This window comes from Vipera berus, assembly GCF_964194415.1.
Source record: "Vipera berus genome assembly, chromosome: 6".
Taxonomy (NCBI): domain Eukaryota; kingdom Metazoa; phylum Chordata; class Lepidosauria; order Squamata; family Viperidae; genus Vipera; species Vipera berus.
Window position 1 is genome coordinate 79,540,523 of NC_138208.1, and position 23,035 is coordinate 79,563,557.

General features: G+C 42.4%; 2 protein-coding genes across 4 annotated transcripts in view; both read left to right on the forward strand.

Annotated features, from left to right (window-relative positions):
• Positions 1–2,660: 2,660 nt before the first annotated feature.
• Positions 2,661–15,769, forward strand: STRAP (serine/threonine kinase receptor associated protein). 2 transcript variants are annotated; one of them, XM_081331272.1, is made up of 10 exons: positions 2,661–2,996; positions 5,008–5,143; positions 5,304–5,385; positions 5,575–5,647; positions 6,788–6,884; positions 10,008–10,145; positions 10,925–11,061; positions 12,663–12,812; positions 14,177–14,242; positions 14,834–15,769. In XM_081331272.1, exons 1-10 carry the CDS (start codon positions 2,885–2,887, stop codon positions 14,890–14,892), a joined length of 1,050 nt encoding a protein of 349 aa, XP_081187398.1. In that variant the 5' UTR covers positions 2,661–2,884; the 3' UTR covers positions 14,893–15,769. The 2 variants fall into 2 exon arrangements, with proteins under 2 accessions (XP_081187398.1, XP_081187399.1); XM_081331273.1 differs by having other exon boundaries at positions 2,712–2,996; positions 14,831–15,769.
• Positions 15,770–19,718: 3,949 nt separating this feature from the next.
• Positions 19,719–23,035, forward strand: part of DERA (deoxyribose-phosphate aldolase) — a 51,940-nt gene continuing 48,623 nt past the window's right edge. Inside the window, exon 1 of one of the 2 annotated variants that reach the window (XM_081330606.1) lies at positions 19,719–19,777. In XM_081330606.1, coding sequence (XP_081186732.1) covers positions 19,747–19,777 — 31 coding nt within the window. In that variant the 5' untranslated portion in view covers positions 19,719–19,746. The remainder of the gene's footprint in view (positions 19,778–23,035) is intronic. The other variant, XM_081330607.1, reaches the window with a different exon arrangement.

Sequence of the window (23,035 nt, forward strand, 5' to 3'; positions counted from 1 at the left end):
AATTAGCATACATTGTCATTTTCTTTGGTGATAACACCAAATTAATCAATTATTCTGGTCAAATATTTCTGAGAAAATCCATTTCCCAAAGATATATATGGCTCTAACAGGTCCGGAAGTCCCACAGTACATGGCTCTGCTCCCAAGCATGGGGTTACATTTTTTTTGTGGAGCACTTGTTGGGTTTATCTTAATGTTATTTTTGTTGCCTTGTTTGGGCAGTTTTGTTATGTTTTTAACAGTCTTTTCAATACATATTTGATTGTTTATAAACCACTCAGAATCTTTTTGGAGCTGTGCAGCCCTGACATATCTAATAATAAAGAATACAGGAAAATCACTTACTAAACTTTCACCATGAACCTTTGTGCAATTAACTATTAATTAACAATGATAATTTGAATTTACTGTCTACTCATTCTAGGGACCTAAATCAATACAACATGAGAAGCTTATCCAAAGTATTTGACTTCAGTATATGCCTTCATTCGTTAAAGGTAAAGGTTCCCCCGCACATGTGTGCTAGTCGTTTCCAACTCTAGGGGCCGGTGCTCATCTCCGTTTCAAAGCCGAAGAGCCAGCGCTTGTCCAAGGACGTCTCCGTGGTCATGAGGCTGGCATGACTAGACGCCAAAGGCGCACGGAACGCTGTTACCTTCCCACCGTAGTGGTCCCTATTTTTCTTCTTGCATTTTTACGTGCTTTCGAACTGCTAGGTTGGCAGAAGCTGGGACGAGTAACAAGCGCTCACTCTGTTACGGGGCACTCGGGATTCGACCCGCCAAACTGCCGACCTTCTGATCGACAAGCTCAGCATCCTAACCCACTGAGCCACCGCATCCCTTCATTTGTTATATGCCTTCAAAATACTGGAAAACTAAACTGCCTTTTTATTGTTACTATAATCAGTAAGGAAATTGTTCTGGCTGTAACATTAACATTGCATAATTGAAAAGAGTTTTAACGAATTCTATAACAGTAGAACACTGTTCTATTCTTCATAGAAATAATGAATATGCACAGAAGAGTTAGAATTGTGTTGGATTAAAGGCATTGAAGTAGGACTGGAAAGCCCCAGGGTTAAGTCAACCTTTAGCTATGGAAACTTCCTGAGTGACTTTGTACCAGTCACTGTCTCTCTGCCCAACCAACTTTACATATACCTGATGAGATGGAAGGAAAATCTTCCAACGTAATTTGCCTAAGGAGATGGTTGTAGCGATTGTCCTATTATTAAAACGTCTGCATTTCTCTTTAAGATCACATATGTACTTCCAGGGAGCAGTTTGGTAGACGGTTTAAAGCACCAGGTTAGAAACTGGGAGACTGGGAATTCTAGTCCCATTTTAGGTACAAAGCCAGCTGCAAGGCCTTGGGCCAGTCAGATTCTCTCAACCCTAAGAAGGCGGCAATTCCAAACTACTTTTTTCCTTTTATATGTTATGACTGTGTGTATCTGCGTGTTTTCACCTTATGTGCAAACAATATTGTATATAAATAAAAAAGTAAAGGTTCCCCCGCACATGCGTGCTAGTTGTTTCCGACTTTAGGGGCCGGTGCTCATCTCCGTTTCAAAGCCGAAGAGCCAGCGCTTGTCCGAGGACGTCTCCACGGTCATGTGGCCGGCATGACTAGACGCCAAAGGCGCACGGAACGCTGTTACCTTCCCATCGGAGTGGTCCCTATTTTTCTACTTGCATTTTTACGTGCTTTCGAACTGCTAGGTTGGCAGAAGCTGGGACGAGTAACAGGCGCTCACTCTGTTACGCGGCACTCGGGATTCGACCCGCCAAACTGCCGACCTTCTGATCGACAAGCTCAGCGTCCTAAGCCACTGAGCCACCGCTTCCCTTGTATATAAATATTTATGTTAAAATGTGTGTGTGTGTGTGTGTGTGTGTGTATATATATATATATATATATATATATGTATATATATATATATATATATATATATATATATATATATATATATATATATATATATATATATATATATATATATATATATATATATATATATGTATATGTATATGTATATGTATGTTTTCTGAGGTTTTCGCAGGTGTTCGTATGTGGATCTTTGGTTATTCGGGTTTTTCCCCGCGTAGAACTAAAGGTGTAGGGGCGACGTTTCGACGGAATCCCATCCGTCATCATCAGGCTGGTGGCTTCTGCTTCCTTCTTCTGGGCAAACTCCCACGGGCAGCATATAAATTTAATAAATAAATAAAAATAATCTAAACTAAACTTCTGTCCAATGGGAGATCAAGCCTGGCCTCCCTGCGGGGCAGGGCCGGAAAAGGTCCCTCCTCTTAAAGAGACAGTCCCCTTTTAAAACCCATTTCCCGAAAGAAGCGCGGTGTTCTTTCGTTTCGCATTTTCTTCCTCTCCCTCTTTTAAGGGGGAAACCTACCAACTGACGGGTCGAATAGGACGATTTAGCAAGTGTGCGGCAAGAATTTCCCTTCTGCGCTCAGGTCCTGCGTGGAAGAGGCGCCCTGGGAAGGAAGGAAGGAAGGAAGGAAGGAAGGAAGGAAGGGCCCACGGGTGGGAAAAGTAAACGAGACCGGACCTTTCCCGGAGTCTCTATGGTAGCGTTCCTTGCGAACGTCACCAACCCTTGCGCCAATTGCATCCCAATCCGGAAGTGCCTCCCCGACCATAGAGCCGAGACGGAAAGAGCTCTCGCGATGAGGAAGCTTCCGGCAACGACCATTCTTTCCTCTCCCCCTCCCATATCCGGCCGCGGCTGCCGTCCGTCCCGTCGCCAGGAGCCAGGCCGTTCGCGTGGCCGTGGGCGAGCTCTGCCTCCCCTTCACCCTCCCGGGCTCCCCCTTTCGTTGCTCCCCCGGCGGCTCCCTGCTCTCTCCCGACCGGCGCCATGGCGATGAAGCAGACTCCGCTGACGTGCTCCGGCCACACGCGGCCCGTGGTGGACCTGGCCTTCAGCGGCATCACCCCCTACGGCTACTTCCTCATCAGCGCCTGCAAGGGTGAGCCTGGAGGGTCGTCTCGGCCTTGGCCCGAAGGCCCTTTGCAGAGATCGCCTCCTCTCAACCCCGTCCCCCGTCCCCCGCGCTCCTCAACGGGGCTCATCCGAGCCTGTCGGGCTGCCTCTTTCCTAGGATCGGGGCCTTGCTTTGGGGATCAGCAGGGGTGCTCGGCCTGGGCCGTAGGGGGCTATACCCCAGAGGTGACGAGCTGAAGAAGCTTCCTGGAGGAGAAGCGAAACGTCTTCAAAGGAAAAACAAGAAAGACCACTTGCTTCCTGGAAAAGCATCTTTGGGACCCCAAAGGTGCTTCCCCCCCCCCAAAAGGCAACTGAACTTCCTTCGGGTTCCGCCCCCCCTTTGAAAAATGTTTCGCTTTTCGTCCACTTCTCCGGTGAAGAAACTTCTTGGATGAGAAGCGAAACGTGTTTTTTTTCCCAAGGAGGGAAAAAAAACCCTATAACATCCAGTTGCCTTTTGGAAAAACCGTGATGAAAATTTGGCAAATGACTCATATTTATGACGGTTGCGGTGCCCTGGGGTCATACGTTCACTTTTTGTGACCTTCTGACAAGCAAAGTCAATGTGGAAGCCAGCTTCACTTAACTGCAGTGATTCACTTAACAACTGTGACCAGAAAAGTCATAAAAGACAAAATTCACTTAACGGTCTCACTTAGCAATAGAAATTTTGGGCTTAATTGTGGTTGCAAATTGAGGACTACCTTATATTTTTTTTTCCCCAGTCAACAGTGACTGCGTGGGGGATCCATATAGAACAGGGGTAGGCAACCTTGGCTCTTTTATGACTCATGGACTTCAACTCCCAGAATTCCTGAGCCAGCCATGCTGAGGGGAAAGGGAGAGGTTTCCATGCTTAGCCATGCTGGCTCAGGAATTCTGGGAGTTGAAGTCCACAAGTCATAAAAGAGCCAAGGTGAGATTACTTATGCCACAAACATTCATTTAACTGCCTAAATTGCTCACGTGTACAAATTTGATGTTAGAGAAAGAGAAATCAACCTGCCAAGGTAGTTAATTGGGTTTTTATCTTCAGTATTTAACTTATTTAAAGGAATCTGCAAAAGGGTTTGATTTTGAAACCATTTACAATTAAACATTTTGTTACAATATTGTTTTTATATATTTATGTTGGTGGGTTATTTAGGCTTCTATAAAAAAACAAATTTAATGGTCGTAGCAGTTAGACTAAAAGGATCAGTAGTATTTGCTGGTATGTGTAATAGCCCGTCATATGTCAAAAGTGTATTTGCATTTTGTCCTTCAATAGCATATATAATAACGATAATAAGGGATTATTTTTTCCAATTTAGGAATGCTTAGCTTAATCAACTGTTGGAGGTTCAAATGCCCATCCCTGAGTGAAGAGTGATTGTGTGGATATGCAATAAGCAGACAAGCTGCCATATGCTGAAGTTCTTGGATCACAGCTGAAAAATGACCCAAGGCAGTTTTTATAAGACTTTGTCAAACATTAGAATTCCTTATTTGTGTACATGGGACTTTTTACCACTGGTAGTCCTTGACTTACAACCATTTGTTTAGTGATCAACAATGGCCCTGAAAAAAGTGACTTATGACTGGTCCACACATTTACAACTGTAGTAGCATCCCCACAGTCACACGATCAAAATTCTGTTGCTTGGCAACCAGGAACTATTTACGATGGTTGCAGTGTCCCAGGGTCACATGATCGCCATTTGTGACCTTCCCAGTCAGTAGGGGAAGCCAGATTCGCTTAATGACTACAGGGTTCACTTAACAACTGCAGTGATTCACTTGGCAAGTATGGCAAAACGTTCATAAAAATCAGGTGCAACTCATTTAATTGCCTTGCTTAGTGATGGGAATTCTGGTCCCAACTGTGGTTGGTCCAGGATTGCCTTGATGGTCCATAGCCTCTTCCTGCGTTTACATTTATCTATAAACAAATACATGCTGCATGATTGAGATTGTCTTACTATTTTCCTTCCCTCCACCTCCCCACCACCCAGATGGTAAACCTATGCTTCGACAGGGCGACACAGGAGACTGGATTGGAACATTTCTTGGTCACAAAGGAGCAGTCTGGGGGGCCACGTTGAATGAGGATGCCACTAAAGCCGCTACAGCAGCTGCAGATTTTACTGCGTAAGTGAGAGTTGTTGCATACGGAAATACTTCTAGCCACTTTAGAGCTTTTATCAAATCATTAAGTTCAAACAATAGCAAGGAAGCTAAGATAAAGGAAATCTATACCAGGAGTTTGCTGCAAATACCATGTCATTAGCTGAGTCCTCTTTTGTTTCAGCAAAGTGTGGGATGGTGTTTCGGGAGATGAACTCCTCACTCTGGCTCACAAGCATATTGTCAAATCTGTGGACTTCACTCAGGTAAAAAAAAAAAACTACAAATGTCATTTTGTCTCTCGTTTTTCGAGATTTGGAATCTGCCTTTGCTTTTCTGAAGATAATCGACATATTGCTAATTTTACTGATTTTTTTTTAAAAAAACTAATTCGGTTTAAAAAGGTCCGGCATATTACCGTCTTAATAAATGACAATGCTAATTTTCTCTTCTAGGACAGCAATTACTTGTTGACAGGTGGACAAGATAAATTGTTACGTATCTATGATTTAAGCAAGCCAGAGGCAGGTGAGTTTTTTTTTGTTTATTTGTATGAATCAGTAAAATGAATTATTAGACGTTGCTAATATTGCTGTGCTAATTTGAAGGCCCGGTAAGCTGACTTTTCCCCCCTGGTTTTAATATTTTTTTTGTTATTTGTAACTGGCCAGAATAAGAAAACTGTGATTAAGAAAAACCACAGATTCCAACAAAATGTGTGTAAAGTCTTCTTTTTCGCCATACCAAAATGCAGTAAAGGACAGAATATGATCTTGAACTTTATTGCAAAAACCCCTGCTTTGAACAGCTGATTTTGTTAATTTTGTAAATAAATTGGATTGTCTCTTTTTATCATTCTGTCACCAAAGTGGGATCTTCGGATAGGAGTCCATGGCCCTACTCAGTGGAATAGGCAAGGGAGGGAATAAAATTAGCAGAAATAGTTTCTCCCTTGTTAAAGTAAGCAGGGAAAATGGATATGGTCATTTAAGGAGGACTTTTTAAGGCCAAGGTTGACAAATGAATTTAGCCCCATGAAATCACCTCTTTTGGAAGCAAGGAGAAATGTGATATATTCTTGATCTGGAGACTAAAACATATAAAGAACAGCTACGGGACTCGGGTTTGGCTAGTCTAAAGAAAAGAAGAAATAGGGAAGACATGATGCAGTGTTCCAGTATCTGAGGGGCTGCCACAAGGCAGAGAGGGCCAAGTTGTTCACCAAAGCGCCAGAGGGAAGGACAAGAAACAAGGGTTGGAAACTGATCAAAGAGAGAAGCAAGCTGGAATTAAGGAGAAACTTCCTGACAGTGAGGACAATCAACCAGTAGAACAGCTTGCCTTCATAAATAGTGGGCACTCCATCGCTGGAAATTTTCAAGAAGAGACTGGACATTCACCTGTTTGTGATGGTATAGGTTCTCCTGCTTGGAACGGGGCTGGACTAGAAGACCTCCAAGGTCCCTTCCAACTGTATTATGTCTGTTTTGTAATTTTCATTATATGCATGGCAATACCCTGAAATATCTGAACATGCACTGTAGTCTCTAATATACAATAATTACTTCCATAATTTTTATTTATCAATCACAAATGTAGTAGGAAATACAATCTTAGCGAAAGAAAAGATTTTTTTTTTAAATCCAAAATATTTCCTCTACTTTTTAGAACCTGAGGTGGTCAGTGGTCACACGTCTGGTATTAAAAAGGCTCTGTGGAGCAGTGATGATACACAGATCCTTTCAGCAGATGACAAAACAGTCAGGTAAGAAGTAATCAGTGCCTCTTCCCTTAGTGCTATATAACATCCTTTAGTGCTATGTAACGTCCCTTAGTGCTATGTAGCATCCCTAAGTGCTATATAAGAAATGGATGGTGGAGCTGTGTGGCTTTCAGCTTCAATATAAAACTACATTTTGAATTTGAGCATTTATGCTTAGCTTTCCACGCATTGGACTTTACTATGCAAGTAAATGTCTTTCACTATAGGTAGTCCTCAACTTATGATCGTAACTGAGGCTGGAATTATGTTGTAAGTCGTGATGGTTCTTTTTATGTGACCTTATGTTAGGGGTCCTCACAAGTCTTAAAGTTGCCAAGGTTGAGGACCCCTGCCGTATGTGACCAATTTTACAACCTTAGTTGCAGCAGTTGTTAAATGAATACATTTTATTCAATGACTGTTCTGTGCCCAAAACTAGAAAACTCCCAAAAGTCATGTTCATGTGACCACAGGATGATGCAAATAGCTGTAAATGTGAATTGGTTGCCAAGAATCCAAAATACGATCACATGACGGTAGGGGTGGGCATGTGGAAACACCAGAGACAGATCCTAAGTAATTCTGGGGAGATGCATTGTAACTTCATATGGTTGCTAAGTAATCGGTCTTTTAAGCGAGGACTACCTATACGGTGATTCAGGTTCAGTTTAATTTTTACTTGGATTCCGGTATTCCTCAGTTAGAGCCAAGTGCAAAAGAGTGTCTGGGAGTCGGGAAAAGTTGCATACCGTATTTAATTTTAAGAAAGACGGTGTTTGCACATGTTCAAGCTGCAATGTGTTTTCTTTAGAACAGCTGACCTCAGCTCTTTTCATTTTCCTTTCTTAGTTTGCTCCCAAATTGCATTCAGCAATCTAATTTTAAGAAGCAAGTCTTACCATGTTGCGGTTTTTACCGGTTGGGAGACAAGCTGCTCCTGATCTATTGCAGTGCTTCTCAAATCTCAGGGCATTTAAAATGTGTGGATTTCAACTCCCAGAATTCCTTGCCAGCCATGCTTATAAGCCAAGTTTCAGAGTATTAGTATTAGCTGGCTGGCAAATTCTGGGGAGTAGTAGTCCATACATCTTGCAAATTGCCACGGTTGAGAAACGCTGAGTTAAGACTCCTGGTTAAGACTGCTGGGAAAGTACTGTTGATCATTTTATTTACTTATTAAATTTCTATGCCACCATCTCTACTACAAGGTGACTCTGAGCGGGTCATATAGGAAGTCCTCAACTTACAACCACAATTAGAACCAGTATTTCTGTTGTTAAGAGAGTCACAATCAATTTTACAACTTTTTTACCCTGGTTGTTAAGCAAATCATTGCAATTGTTAAGTGAATCACACAGTTGTTACGGGAATCCAGCCTCCCCCATTGACTTGGCTTCTCGAAAGCTGACTGGGAAGGTCACAAATGGAGATCACATGATCCCAGCACTCTGCAGCCATCGTAAGCACTTGCTGGTTGCCAGTGCCTGAATTTTGATTATGTGACTGTGGCAATGGTGCTGTGGTCGTAAGTGTGAGGACCGGTTGTAAGTCACTTTTTTCAGTGCTGTGGAAACTTCAAATGGATACTTTACGAATGGTTGTAAGTTGAGGACTGTCATCTTGTCAGGCACTGAAGGGATTGCGTGCATAGCTTCAGGAGCTTTTGCTGATGACAAGTTAAATAATAAAGTGATTTACCGTTTAAGACTTTGTTGCTCTTCCATTATCAATCCGACATTAGAATGACTTTCAACACGTATGATTTCTTAGGTTAAATACGTCTTGTTTTCTCACTCTTCACATTCAGTGGGTTTTGCGTTCATTCACAAAGCGGGTGAATGCATAACTAAAGTAGATATAAAATGTTTTTCTTTTTGTGTAACAGCAATGACAATTTTAAAAAAAACACCACTTGATATGCTTGAACCAGTGGTGGGATTTAGCTGGTTCGCACCAGTTCAGAAGAACTGGTAGCTAAATTTTGTAGAGCAGGGCTTTTCAACCTTTTCACCCATTGTACCACTTTCAGGATATGGCAACATCCGAGTACCACCAGTCGCCTAGCAAGGTGTCAAAAACTTGATGACCAAAAAAAAAGTGATGAAGTACAGGTAGTTCTCGACTTACAACAGTTCACTTAGTGACTGTTTAAAGTTACAATGGTACTGAAAAAAGTGTCCCCCAAGCCACAGCCGAGCAAGACACCTGCCCTGCCTGCCCGGCAGCGCTCTTCCTCCTGTCCGAGGTTTTCATTGTTGTGAGCATTTCTGTTGAGGATTGGCAGCAGGGGTGGGGTGGGGGGTGTTTGGTTTTTATTCCCCCCCCTGTGCTGGGTGGTTGCAGCAGGTTTTGGTCACTTCACATGACTCTGGGACACTGTGACCGTCATAAATATGAATCAGTTGCCAAGCATCTGAATGTAAAACACAAGACCCTGGAGATGCTGCAACATTCCAGCTGATTGGCACTTCTTCTGGGCTCAGCAGAAGCACCAGGATCAGCACCGAGCACCAGCTGGATCCTGGCACTGATCCTGGTGCTTCTGCTGAGCCCTGACAGCTCTGCAGCTCCAGCCATCTCTCACTCAGGCTTGTGTGGTGCTGCCACCAGTTCAGCTCATTCCCCTCCCACACTTTTCTAGGATGGTCGCGTACCACCTGCCAGATGCCAATGTACCACAGGTGGTACCCGTACCACTGGTTGAAAAGCCCTCTTGTGGAGTTTGGAGAACCGGCTGAACCTGTGCTGCTTCTGGAAGTCAGTTCTAGGCCTCAGAGGCCTAGAGGAAGTCTGCCAGGCCTAGAACGGCCCATAGGAAGTTCATGGATGTCACTTCCAGAAGTCTGTTCTAGGCCTCTGAGGCTTGGAGGAGGCCTCCCAGGTCTCGAACGGCCCACAGGAAGTGCATGGATGTTACTTCCGGAAGTCCATTCTAGGCCTCGGAGGCTCAGGCCTGCATCAACACAGATAACTAGTTGTTCAGGTATTTGAATCCCATCAGTGGCTTGAACTGTACCGTAAGCAGGTTGAGAGATTACCATGGTAGTGAAGAACATTTTATCCAGGAGCGTTTGGCGTTTTGCAGTGATGAACTATATAAATTTTACTCTTGTCTCTCCACTTCAGACTCTGGGACAGAAATACACTGACAGAAGTGAAGGCGATCAACGTTGCCATGTCCGTGAGTAGCATGGAATACGTGCGTGAAGGGGAGATAATAGTCATCACCTATGGCCGGACCATTGCCTTTCACAGCGCAGAAACGTATGTTTGTTTTTAACATGTGTTTCATTGATCAGGCCAAACAGACAAACTGGTCAAGCGTAGAATAGCCTAAAGAGACAGTGTGCGTATCATGACACCAGTCTAAATAATTTTTATACTTACATTAGTATATGTATTCAAACCTACTTGTTTTTGCTAAAAAAGAGAAAGAATGTTTAGTTGCTGGCGGTGAAGGTTTTAAAATTTATGAATAGGTTTATAATACCAATGAAGAATTAGGCATGTGATGTATTTAAATGACCTTCAGGGCATTTTTTTTGTGGCTAAAAAAAGTTGGTTTGTTTCTCTTCGCTGTAATAGTTGCTTCCTGGTCTATGTAATAGTTGCATTCATCCTCTGTTGTCTAGGCTACAGTGCAAAAGGAACTATGTTATCACTGCTATCCCTGGCATTTTGCTGGTGTGTGTGTGCGTGTGTGTGCGTGTGTATCTGCATCTAAGGGAAAATCCCTGTATCTGATTGTAAATGATAACTATAATCTCAAATGTTTTTATGACTTACAGAAGTTTCTTTCGGTTTACTTTCACGTGCACCCTATTTTGGGGTATGCAAAATATATTTCAAAAATGAGAATAACAACTTTCTAAAAATGGATCTCTTTTTGTTAACGGGCACTCATCTTTCTGATAGGTGAATTTAAATAAGAATCCCTCCTTATTGTGTTGTTTTCTTTGACATGTTTTAGTGTTTTGTTCCAATACAGGATTTTTATTTATTTTTTAAAATTAATTTTAGCATTTTTTGTTTTCTCTCCATAGACTGGAACAGATTAAATCATTTGAGGCACCTGCAACAATCAATTCTGCATCTCTCCATCCGGAGAAGGAATGTCTAGTTGCTGGTGGTGAAGATTTTAAACTTTATAAATATGATTATAATACCGGTGAAGAATTAGGTATGTAATATATTTAAATGACCTTCAGAGCATGTTTGTCTGAATTTCATGGCTGTTAAAAAACACACACACACAACCAGCTTGTTTTGGGGGAATTAGCACAGCAGTGGTAACAATCCTAACTCATAATTATCAAGTTGGTATTGTACTCATATTTCATTCCACTGGACCTTGAGTTGTGGGTTTAAACAGAAGATGATCCTTGACTGCCTGTGTTTATATGTGATTGTGTTCAGGTCATTTTTTGTGCATTGCTCATATTGCAGACTGTTATATGCTTGCACGTAGACCCAATTGTAATTAGAATACTCTGTGCTCATGTCTTTCTACAGCTGAAATATAGAAAATTAAAGAATAGACAAGAGTAAGACTAATACCTTTTTTTCTTATAGCTAGCTGATAACACCATTTTTTCCTGTGCTGTTTGTTGCAAGAATTGGGTGCAATTAAAGGGGCAAAAATATATTCTCTGTGGCAGGAAAGATAAGGCAATTCAGAACTCCTGCCATTAGGTATGAATGTTTGGGCAAAATTTCAGGAGAAGGGATATTAATAGACAGCTGGAGCAAAACCAAATAAAAAATGGCACCTTAAAAAGCTGAAATGTGTTCAGTATTTAAAAGCTATTGGTAAAGCTGAGTCTTAGATCATGCAAAAGTTCAAAGGTCAAGAGTATAGGGATAGCTAGTTCATTTTGACTGGACTAGATCCATACTAATAGTCCTTCACAGCCAATAAAACCAAAACTTATTAGGTTTAATACAGAAAGTTGTTTTTTTTTTACTTCCCATAGCTTTTGCCAAAGTTCTCTTTGTAGTTTTGCTGGAAAAATTGCAAATTTCCTTGTACTACTACCATGTCAGAAAATATTTGTCACTCGTTAATCATTAGTCCTTGGCCCTTTGATTCTGTGACCCACTTGGGCATAGAGGTAACAGGTAACTTATTCATTAGGGTCACATCCCACTCTTTGTTTAGGAACTCAAGAAGACATATATGCTGTTTTTCCCTACAGCAGCAAACCCTGTAAAATAGGCTGGGCTGAGTGAGAACGGTTGGCCCAAATTTCCTCAAGAGTTTTGGTGGCTGAGGGTGAATTTCAACCTGAGTCTTCCTACTTCTAGTCCAACACCTTAAACCACTCTACACTATGCTGGCTCTTTAGATCAGGGAGACATTGATATTGAATCTTGAGTTCCTTATCCCTGCAGTGACCCTCTGGGAATTTTTCAGTTTAAGATAAAAGTCCCTTAACAGGGATAGAAATAATGCTGAGTGTGAACTGATGCTGTTTTTGTCTTCGCTTTTAACAATAAAAGTCTTACTCATATAAGTCTGCAATACCCGCAAATTTTATCTCTTTTTTGGTGGCAAGTTCACCTCCAGGGCATTCAGAGGACCTTTTCATTACATACGACAAGTGGTGCTTCTAAAATTTGAGGCCTTCTTAACGTCGTTCCAATAAAAGAAGGCAGAATTATCCCCTTGAACCCCCATTGCAGGGCAAGCTCTCTCTTTGTTATGTCCTTAAAAGCTTGAGCTGAATCTGTTTGTATCCATGCTTTCCCTTGCATTATTGATGTGTTACAATTTCTTTGCAGAATCCTACAAGGGGCACTTTGGGCCGATTCACTGTGTCAGATTTAGCCCAGATGGAGAGTTGTACTCTAGCGGTTCAGAGGATGGAACGCTGAGGCTGTGGCAGACGACAGTCGGGAAAACATATGGTCTCTGGAAATGTGTGATTCCTGGTAAGAAGCGTCTTTTCTGTCGAGACCAAAGCCTTCACTGACTTGTTTGTTCTCTGATTTATGAGATAATTGTTAACAGAATTGTAGGAAGCACAGGTAGTCTTTGACTTAACCACCGTTCATTTGGCGACCGTTTGAAGTTTGGTGCTGAAAAAAGTGGCTCTGCACTTAACCACTGTTGCCTTTGTCCCTGCCTGTGATCAAAATTTGGGCCCCGGGCAACTGGCACGTATTTATCCCAGCTGCAGGGGTCAGGATTGCTGTGTGCAGCCTTCCCAGTTGGGTTTCGATAAGCAGAGTCAGTGAGGGAAGCTACATTTGCTTAACGACCGTGGCAAAAAGGTCATAAAATTGGGCACAGGTAACAACTTACCTCGCTCAGCAACTGAAATTCCAGTTCCAAATGTGGTCAAAAGTTGAGGACTTTAACCTGTATCTCCTTTGGCTTTGCTGCTCAGTAACTCACCGACATCCGATCAGATTGTGTATCAGTAAAAGATTGGCCCGTGTGTTTTGATTAAAACTTTGCCGTTAAAATGCTAATCCTGTATTGTACCACTTCATCTGGCCCGGTTGGGGTTAGTGATTCTTCAGGCATCAAGCATGGGGTAGACCGAAGGCTATCAGAAGGAGGTAGAGCTCTCTCCCACTGACTGCCGTGGACCCCTGAAATTGAAAACTTTTGATTTTCTAAGGCTAGTAATTGTAACATAGATAATACATATCATTATTTACGGGAGCACCTTCTGCCGGCGTCAACCTCCCATCGTCCTGTGTGCTGCCACAGAGAGGGCCTCCTCAGGGTGCCGTCGGTCAGGGAATGCCGACTGGCGGCCCCCAGGGGGAGAGCATTCTCTGTGGGCGCGCCTGCCCTATGGAACCAACTCCCTGTTGAGCTCCGGATGGCTCCCGACCTTCGCTCCTTTTGCCGCGACCTGAAAACTTGGTTATTTGAGCTTGCTGGCTTGGACTGAGGGATTGGGATTTAATATTTTTTTTTAATTTTTAAACTTTTAGAATGTGTTTTACTTATTAGGGCTAATTTAATTTAATTTATTTTAACTTTGTATAGTGTAAATTGTATATTGTGTTTTAATTGCCCTGTACACCGCCCCGAGTCCTTTGGGAGAAGGGTGGTATATAAATCCAATAAATAATAATAATAATATCTATGCAAGAGAGTAGATAGATCGTCCCAGCTTAAACCATGCAGCCTTATCTGGAAGAAAAACATACAAAACAGCACTGTAAAATGTTTGGTGCCTGGCACAATGCTGCTTGTTTTGTAAATTTGTACAAAAGTGACAAGTTGAATGATGTAAAATTAATTAATGGCTTTGTGCTTTCTAATTCTCTTTCTCCAGAAGAAGAAGGTGGAGAGCTGGCTAAGGCTAAAGTCAATCTTCCAGGAACTGCAGAAGAAGAATTAGGTAATGATCTAATGGTAGAATCTAACCACAGTCAGAGGTTAACCTTAAGGTGTGTAGGATAATATAGCAAGTAAGAAGTGAAGCGATGTAAGAGAGCCCCATATGAATCGCATTAAATAGTGTTTCTGAAAACTTGGCAACTTTTTTAAGATGGGTGAACTTTTACTCCCAGAATTCCCCTGGCAGCTGAAGTCCAGCCTATGAAAACTGAGGCTACACTATGAAACTGTGATTGTTTTCTATCTTGTGTACATTAAAATAGTCTAATAGAGGAAGTCCTCTACTTACAACAGTTCACTTAGCGACCGTTCAAAGTTACAGTGGCACTGAAAAAAAGTGACTTATGACTGTTTCTCAGTTTCAACCTTTCCAGCATCTCCACGATTGCGTGATGAAAATTCAGATGCTTGGCAACTGTGACCAGATGCTATTTCCAGCAGCAATAGACTGCCGGATCTGTAGATTGGAATAAAAACTGACTTATGGTGGAGTACAGGCATAGTAACACGTATTTTTAAATCGACCTCTGCTGAAAGTTAACGGGGGATATTTTTTTTTCTTCTTCTTTCTTTACGCTCAACGTGGCAGAAGACCTTGGCTCTGAAAATACAGATTCCCTCTATAGCACAACTCCCGAGGTTAAGGCTTGAGCGTCACAGCCGTTAAGGACAACACAGGAACACGTCAATCCCAAAAAGAAAAAACGGAAAAAAACACGAGCAGTCATATGCAACAGCCTCCCAAGGTGCAAAGTGAATCGAAGGCAAATAGGGGGGGCAGTAATTGATGAGAATGGGTAGGAACAGGTTGTCAAGAAAGATGAATAGAGACAAAAAGTAACGGTTTGGCTGTCTTTTAAGCGTCATTGCCTTTTGTAAGTCTGAACATAACCAGGCGCCAAGATCCTGTTTCTCCAGTCTTGATTAAGTCATTGTAGTGTTTTATTATTGAAGAGAAATGTAATGGTATCTTGGTTAGAGTATGTTCTCTGAAAGTGGGAAGGGTGACAAAAGGCGGGGGTCATTTGGTTAAATAAGATATTTGTGGTTTAGGGGTTTTTGCCCCCCCCCCCACTGCTTCTGTTTCCAATCATCTAAATAAAAAGCTCCTACGATAGCACTCCTAGAAAATGTTATAAAGTGTACCAGGTTAATTCATCTGTTTCCGAACAGTACTGAATAGCCTGGGGCTTTGGGGAAAAAAGGGGGGGGCTAAGATTTCGGGTGGTTTTTGCATGATAGGTGGCTGAATGCCCTACTGCTTGAAGCTTGTGTGTTCTCCAATAAAACTTCAAAAGACTCTAAAGATAACACACCTCTGGTCAAAATTGTTCATACACGATCTGAATTTACACTATGTTAAAAACATACCTACTTAGCCATTGTATTTCTTCTGGACGTCTTTTAAATGGAAGCAGCTAAGTATTTCTATATAATTTTTAATGTTTTTTTTCCCAAAACTGAACTGTATGTATACATCAAATAATTCATATGCTGCATAGGAATAAAATGGTGGTTTAAAGAATCATCTGTATTAACTGAAGAATAAATGTAAGGTTAGCCACTGAAGTTTATAAACGGTAGCATGGGTTCAGAATGCACTGTATCCAGCATAAAAGGAATATAAGCCCATTACTGTAGAACAACCTTGCCCGCCTTCTTCCTCTTTAGGTATCTTTTGAGTTGCAGTAAATTGTCTTACACCCATATCCATCGGCCATTTTGGCTGGCGATCTGAAAAGATGCAGTTCACCTGGTACAATGTTGAGGAAGATTAGAGCATTCTGTACTACAAGGGGAGCTGAAAATTAAGGCCAGCTCTGTGACACACTGATTCTTTGGAGGAAGTAAAATAATTGAACTATTAATGCAGTTATGATGAATTTGTTAAAAAAAAATACATCTCCCATCTTTAGCGGAAAAGGATGTGGAGAAGACGAAAGTGTGCCCCTTGAGTCTACAGTTATATAAAAGGTAAAGGTAAAGGTTCCCCCGCACATGCGTGCTAGTCGTTTCCGACTCTAGGGGCCGGTGCTCATCTCCGTTTCAAAGCCGAAGAGCCAGCGTTTGTCCGAGGACATCTCCGTGGTCATGTGGCCGGCATGACTGGACGCCAAAGGTGCACGGAACGCTGTTACCTTCCCACCGAAGTGGTCCCTATTTTTCTACTTGCATTTTTATGTGCTTTCGAACTGCTAGGTTGGCAGAAGCTGGGACGAGTAACAGGCGCTCACTCTGCTACGCGGCACTCGGGATTCGACCCACCAAACTGCCGACCTTCTGATCGACAGGCTCAGCGTCCTAACCCACTGAGCCACCGCATCCACAGTTATATAGGATCGTGCATTTAGGAATGTGACATTATTGCCGCATTTTGACAACAGCTTACAAGATCAAAAGCAAATAAGACGGGAAGAATAATTGTAGCCTAGCCTTCAATACTGGGGGTTTTTTTGTAGATGGTCTTCCAGTGGGAAGGTTTGAGAGCGTTAACTTTACCTGCCCTAAAAAAAACCTGGAACAGTATTCTATGAATCAGCAGATTTTAGAGTCCTAGTTCTCTTGGTTGCTTATAAATGCCGTATTTTTCCCCCCTGTATCTTGGTGCCCCATCTTTTTTGCATTTGTTTCTGGCAGTCGTTTTTGCTTGAACCCTCCATCTATATGCCAGTACATGTATATGGTTGTAAAATAGCTGAATAGTAGAAAAAACCTAGAATGTTCATTTTCCTATAAGAAAAGGACTTTCCAAGTCTCTGTGCTTTCTTCCTACTGAAATGTTCAAGGATAACTTACTGATTAACGGGTGGTCCTCGACTTAATGACCACTCATTTAGCAACCATTCAGGATAACAACGGCACTGAAAATGTGACCTCTAACCCTGGTCCTTACTCTTAATGCAGCATCCCCATTGTCTTGTGATCAGAATTTGAGCGCTTGGCAAATGGCACACACATTAAATACAGTTGCAGTGTCCCAGGGTCACTTTTGACTGCCACTTGTGACCTTCCCAGCTGGCTTCCAACAAGCAATGGCGGAAGCCCGATTTGCATAACAATCACGATTCATTTAACACAAGGGTCCTCGACTTTGGTCACTTTTAAGACTTGTGGGCTACAGTTCCCAGATTTCTGAGGACCCCTGATTTAACAGCTATGGTGATTGACAATCATGGCAAGAAAAGTAAAATTGGGCATGACACAATGACGGTCTTGGTTAGCAACAGAATTTCTGTTCCCAGTTGTGTGGCCTTAAGTTGAGGACTCTATGCATGTCTAGACCCACGCACAGCCTTCAAATTTACCACATTGTGAAATATCTTGCATTTATACAGTGACAAGTGACCTTTGGTGCTTCATCTTGGGAGCAATAAAACTAACTGCAGGTTCGTTGGCACCATTTGTTTCTGAGTCACTAACCTCCATTCCCTGACGGCTGGCCTTTTGTTCTCAGCTGATAGAGGGTTATGGAGTGTTAGTAACCCTTGCTTGCAATTCAAACTATTTTGCCGTAAACTTAAGACATCCTATAATCAGTTTTGCCTTTCAAAATTTGCAATTCCCCTTGTTACTTTCTTCGCACGTTTACCTTCGCCACATTTAAGCCAAGAAAGTATTTGAAAAAACGTAGGTGGATCCCGAGAAGTTAACATCTGTCATCAGGTAGAACTCAATGACACCTCTAGTGAAAGTCAGGACCTTTTATTATGACTTATTATGACTTTCAAAGGAAGGCGGGTTTCCCGAAGCAATTCTGTTGACTAGGAGAAGAAAACCTTTGACCTCAAGAATAGTGGCCGATCCTGTTGACAGCTTTAAAAACAATTGAAAATCCGTGGTTCTTAACACTTCGGCAGGGAGAAAATGACAGGGCTCTGAGCCCTGCCTAAAAGTTTTGTACGCCAGAGGCTGCTTTGTCAAAAACCCAATAAATTCTGAATTGCTCTTTAGCTTCCTTGCCAGATTCCAAATGTGACATTCATTTCCTACCTTTTCTCCGAGAAGGCAACATGATGGACTCTTCCCCCTATCAGCGGTGCAATATGCTGACCTTATTGGTGGGGGGGGGGGAGGAAGGGAAGAGAGGCCTTTAGCCCTTCAACTCCACGATCAACAAGGGCCCCATTTAGACCTGTGGTAATTGTACACCGAGAAGCTGTTTTTAACACTGTCCAGTCTGCAGCGTTGATTTAGCTGGATGATATAACTGTAAATCATTAATGAAGAGAGAGCCTCCTGGTCGTAAAATCATGAGAGGCTCAATCACTACAGTACTAATAGGGGCCATTGCAATTTATGAACCAAAAAGCAGCGTGAGCGCATCAATCATTTTATCTTTGCGGTCCCAACAAATACAAATACGAGTTAATACGAACTATTAAGCATACTATGGACAGGGCCGTGCATGCATTTAATAATAATAATAATAACAATAATAACAATAATAATAATAATAATAGCAGTGGGCTAATGCCTCCTTAACACCAGCTGCCTGCAATTAGTGCAGGTTCGCATCCCACCAGGCTCAAGGTTGACTCAGCCTTCCATCCTTCCCAGGTAGGTAAAATGAGGACCCAGATTGTTGGGGGCAATTAAGCTGACTTTGTAATAATGCCGCTTGGGGGGGCGAAAGCCCTAATAAGCAGGCATATACATAGAATGAAGGCTACTGCTAAGCTTGTAAGCCGCCCTGAGTCTTTGGAGAAGGGCGGGATATAAATGGAATTAAAATAAATTAATAATTAATAATAATAATAATAATAATAATAATAATAATAATAACCACCCACTGCTCCTTGGTGGAGCAGTGGGCTAATGCCTCCTTAAGTAACACCAGCTGCCTGCAATTAGTGCAGGTTCGCATCCCACCAGGCTCAAGGTTGACTCAGCCTTCCATCCTTCCGAGGTAGGTAAAATGAGGACCCAGATTGTTGGGGGCAATTAAGCTGACTTTGTAATAATGCCGCTTGGGGTGTGTGTGTGAAAGCCCTAATAAGCAGGCATATACATAGAATGAAGGCTACTGCTAAGCTTGTAAGCCGCCCTGAGTCTTTGGAGAAGGGCGGGATATAAATGGAATTAAAATAAATAATAAATAAATAAATAAATAAATAATAATAAATAATAATAATAATAATAATAATAATAATAATAATAATAATAATAATAATAATAATACTATTACTACCACCACCACCACCACTAATAATAATAATAATACCAAGCCCTTTGCCTGTCTTTTTGTTTGCTCACTACCGGGCGCGGGGATCCGCTTTGCCTTTACAACCTGCAGAACCGCGGGCCTGCTTTTTGTTTGCCGTTTGCAAGCGGATCGCCCGGCGTTTCTCTGCCCCGGGGTCCCTCCTGGAGGGGAGACGGCGGGAGGAGGAGGAGGAGGAGGAGGAGGAGGAAAACGCGGGGAGGGAAGGAGGGAAAGGGCGTAACCAGGAAGCGCCGAAAGCGCCTTGCCCTGGAAGAGCATCGACTTTCGCTTCTCCGCCGATCATGGCTGCTAGCAACCAGGGCACCGAGCTAGGTAAGCCCGGCGGCCGCGCCGGACCTCGTGCAAGCTGAGGGCGAGTCCGGACAAATGGTGGTGGGCGGAGCAGGCGGGGAGTAGGCTGGGGAAAAAAAAGAAGGGGTGCTTTGAACGAAAGCCTGCCAGTTTTGGGGGGGGGGGCAAATAAGAGAGCAGTTCCTTCACGTCTATGGAGATTCTGGATCATCCAGGTCGTGGTTGTTCCAAAGGTGCTTTTTTCCCCCCGAAAGGCCACTGGAGTTTCTTGATTTCTTGGATGAGAAGCGAAATGGTTTTCAAAGGGAAAAAAAATATATCAAGAAAATCCAGTGGCCTTTAGGAAAAAGCACCTTTGGGATGAGAGCAGTTCCTTTCCTTACACGTACCGCACACAATAAATAATTGCCTTCCCACCGCCCCGTTCCTGCCTTGGTTTTTTTCTGGCTGGTGTCAATATAAAGAAATTGGCGGTGCCCTCCCACCTGGGATGAGTTTAATGGACACGCTGGGTGGTAGGGATTTGAAAATGCTGCAAATGTTGCAGGGTTCACATTCTGCAAGAAGAAACAAGCGTATAAGTGTGAGAAGTTTGTTTATTCGTTTACTTAATTTATAGTGTGGGGGGTGGGGTTGGGTTTCAAACCTTGCAGCTTTAAGATGTATGGACTTCAGTTCCCAGATTCCCCAGCTAGTTATCTAGCTAGCTGGGGAATGGCTGACACGGGATTTCTGGGAGTTGAAATCCATATATCTTCATTTCATTTCATTTCATTTATTATATTTGTATACCGCCCTTCTCCCGAAGGACTCAGGGCGGTGAACAGGGCACATAAAAATACAGAATACAAAAATTAAAAAAAGAATTAAATAAGAGCCCGAGCTAAAAACAGTAGAATAATAAAAATCCCCAATTGCCATGCACTTGCCATGTTTGAAAAACACTGATTTATAAGGATTAGCAGTGATCCAAAGTGTTATGCGCTCCTGGCTGCTTTCCTTCATGACCAGAGACAAGCTCGCCTGACCAATAACCAGCCAAGACACAGTGAAGGCCCTGTTTCGTTTATTGCAATAAGCGGGGAGAGAAGCTATCAAAGCTTGGTTCGCTCCAAAGTTTCAATCCAAAATATTCCCATTTTTATACAGCCCTTTCCCGGCCGCCACATCCCTCCTCTTTCCCCATTGGCTGAGGTACTATGAGGTTACACTCTTTCCGACCGCCTCCTACCTATTTCCTGCTACATACTAAATCATACATCCCATGTACATTAAAATTAAGAGATAATTTATGCAAGGTGTGTCAGTGAATCAGCTAATTGCACATGCTCAGTTGCTTGAGTTCTAGCCCCCTTTTTGTGACCTCTTAAGAAACAAATAGGTTCTTTCCTGTTTTGCTACTTATCTTCTCTTACAGATGTATTGATGGCTTGTCTTCTTCCTTTCCCACTAATTTTTGCCTACATGTTTCACTTAGCATCCTTTCTTTGTGCTCTCCTTTCCTGGTTCTCATCTCCATCCACCTAGTAAATTTCCACTGCAGCATATTCAGTTTTAAATTTCTCTTTCAATATTAACATTTGGAGACCTTTCATTTACTTCTATCAAAAGGAACTTATAGGAGTGTTAGAAGCATAAAGTCACTCAAACAACAGTGCAGGGGAAGATAAAAACTTAAATTCAAGCACTTCACTGGATTCACAATTCATCCTGGGTCAAGCATCTGCTGGAAGGGGCATGTTTTTAAGGCAGGGGGTCTTCAAACTTGGCCCTTTTATGACTTGTGGACTTCAACTCCCAGAATTCCTCAGCCAGGCCTGGCTGAGGAATTTTGGGAGTTGAAGTCCACAAGTCATAAAAGGGCCAAGTTTGAAGACTCCCGTTTTAAGGCCTCAATGCAAGATGAATTTATGATGGCCCTGGTAATTATTGGTATTTAGACATCCCCAAACCTGAGGTGTATACTTTAAAAAGAAGGAAACAACATTGAAAACCCATCTTTTATTCCCAGCAGAAAAAATCCAGACAGCTCAGAAACCTATGGGGACTAACAACCACTGAATGTCAAGTTTTCAGAGCCATTGAGATCACTGGAGTGACTGCAGTCTAACGCAGCTAAAGGGTGCTAAATCATACTTGACAAATCTCATATCAGCTGATAAAACCAGTATTAACAAAAGACGGTTGGAGGGTTGTGTGAAAGGAAATATAATCCCTGCTGTTAGCAAACATTGGCAGCCAAGGTATTTCAGAGGACCTGGGCCTGCAATTGAAAAGTCATTTTTCCTTTCATTGTGGCTATGGTATGGACTAGTATGACTGGTCCTTTGGAGTCCATTTGAGGTTACAACAGACAACCCCCTCCCCAGTACCTACGACTTGGTTCTGAAGTTCTGATGGCTGTCCTCCTTCCATGATCATGTGACCTCAGTTTGGGCGCTTGGCAACTAGCCCTCATTTACGGCTGTTTGTAGCAATCTGCAGGCCTGTGACTGTATTTGCCAAAAACACATTTACTTTGGGGCAAAAATAGCCCATAATGAACAATGGATTCACTTTAGGATTGCAGGCTTCATTACAATCATATGTTGAGCACTACCTGTAGAGGAATTTATGATCTGCTGGCATTTCCCGCTTAATACTTTGGGGAGGTGTTTCTTGGGAACATTTCTAAGTGAAATGCTGTTTCAGACTGCCTAAGAAAATAAATGTCTTTTTAGGGCCTTGGATCTGATCTCCAGAAAGTATCCAAGAAGAGGAGTAATGTTCAAAGCACTAAAAAAAATTATGTGCTACCTATAACTAAGAATTTGATTTTTTAATGGTCAAGACAATTTTTTTGCTAGATAAGGCTCAATGGAATTTATGGGAGGCTGGACTTAAATGGGAACGCAAGGACTCCAAACTAATGACCCATTTAACTCGGCCCTCCTACACAAAGTGCTGCTTTGAAGAGCATGGAGGTAGCCCCTTTAAAACAGCCACACTTTTCCCAGCATCACAACTACAGAGGGAAGCTGTGCAATCCTGGCAATGTTGTTGTTTAGGAGTTTGTAGAAAAGGCGCTATGTTTATGCTTTCTAGCCTTCTTGGAGCCTTTTAGAAGTCCAGGTCCGAAGCCTTGAAATGCGCTATTCTAGCATGATTTTGGTTTTGGCTTAGCACCAAATATGCCGTTGTACCCTAAGCCAAATATACTGAGTGTCCTGGAATCCAGCAAAATTGCAATTTCCAGAGAAACGACTGAATGCAGTTTTGAAGGCAAAGCTTTGGAACATA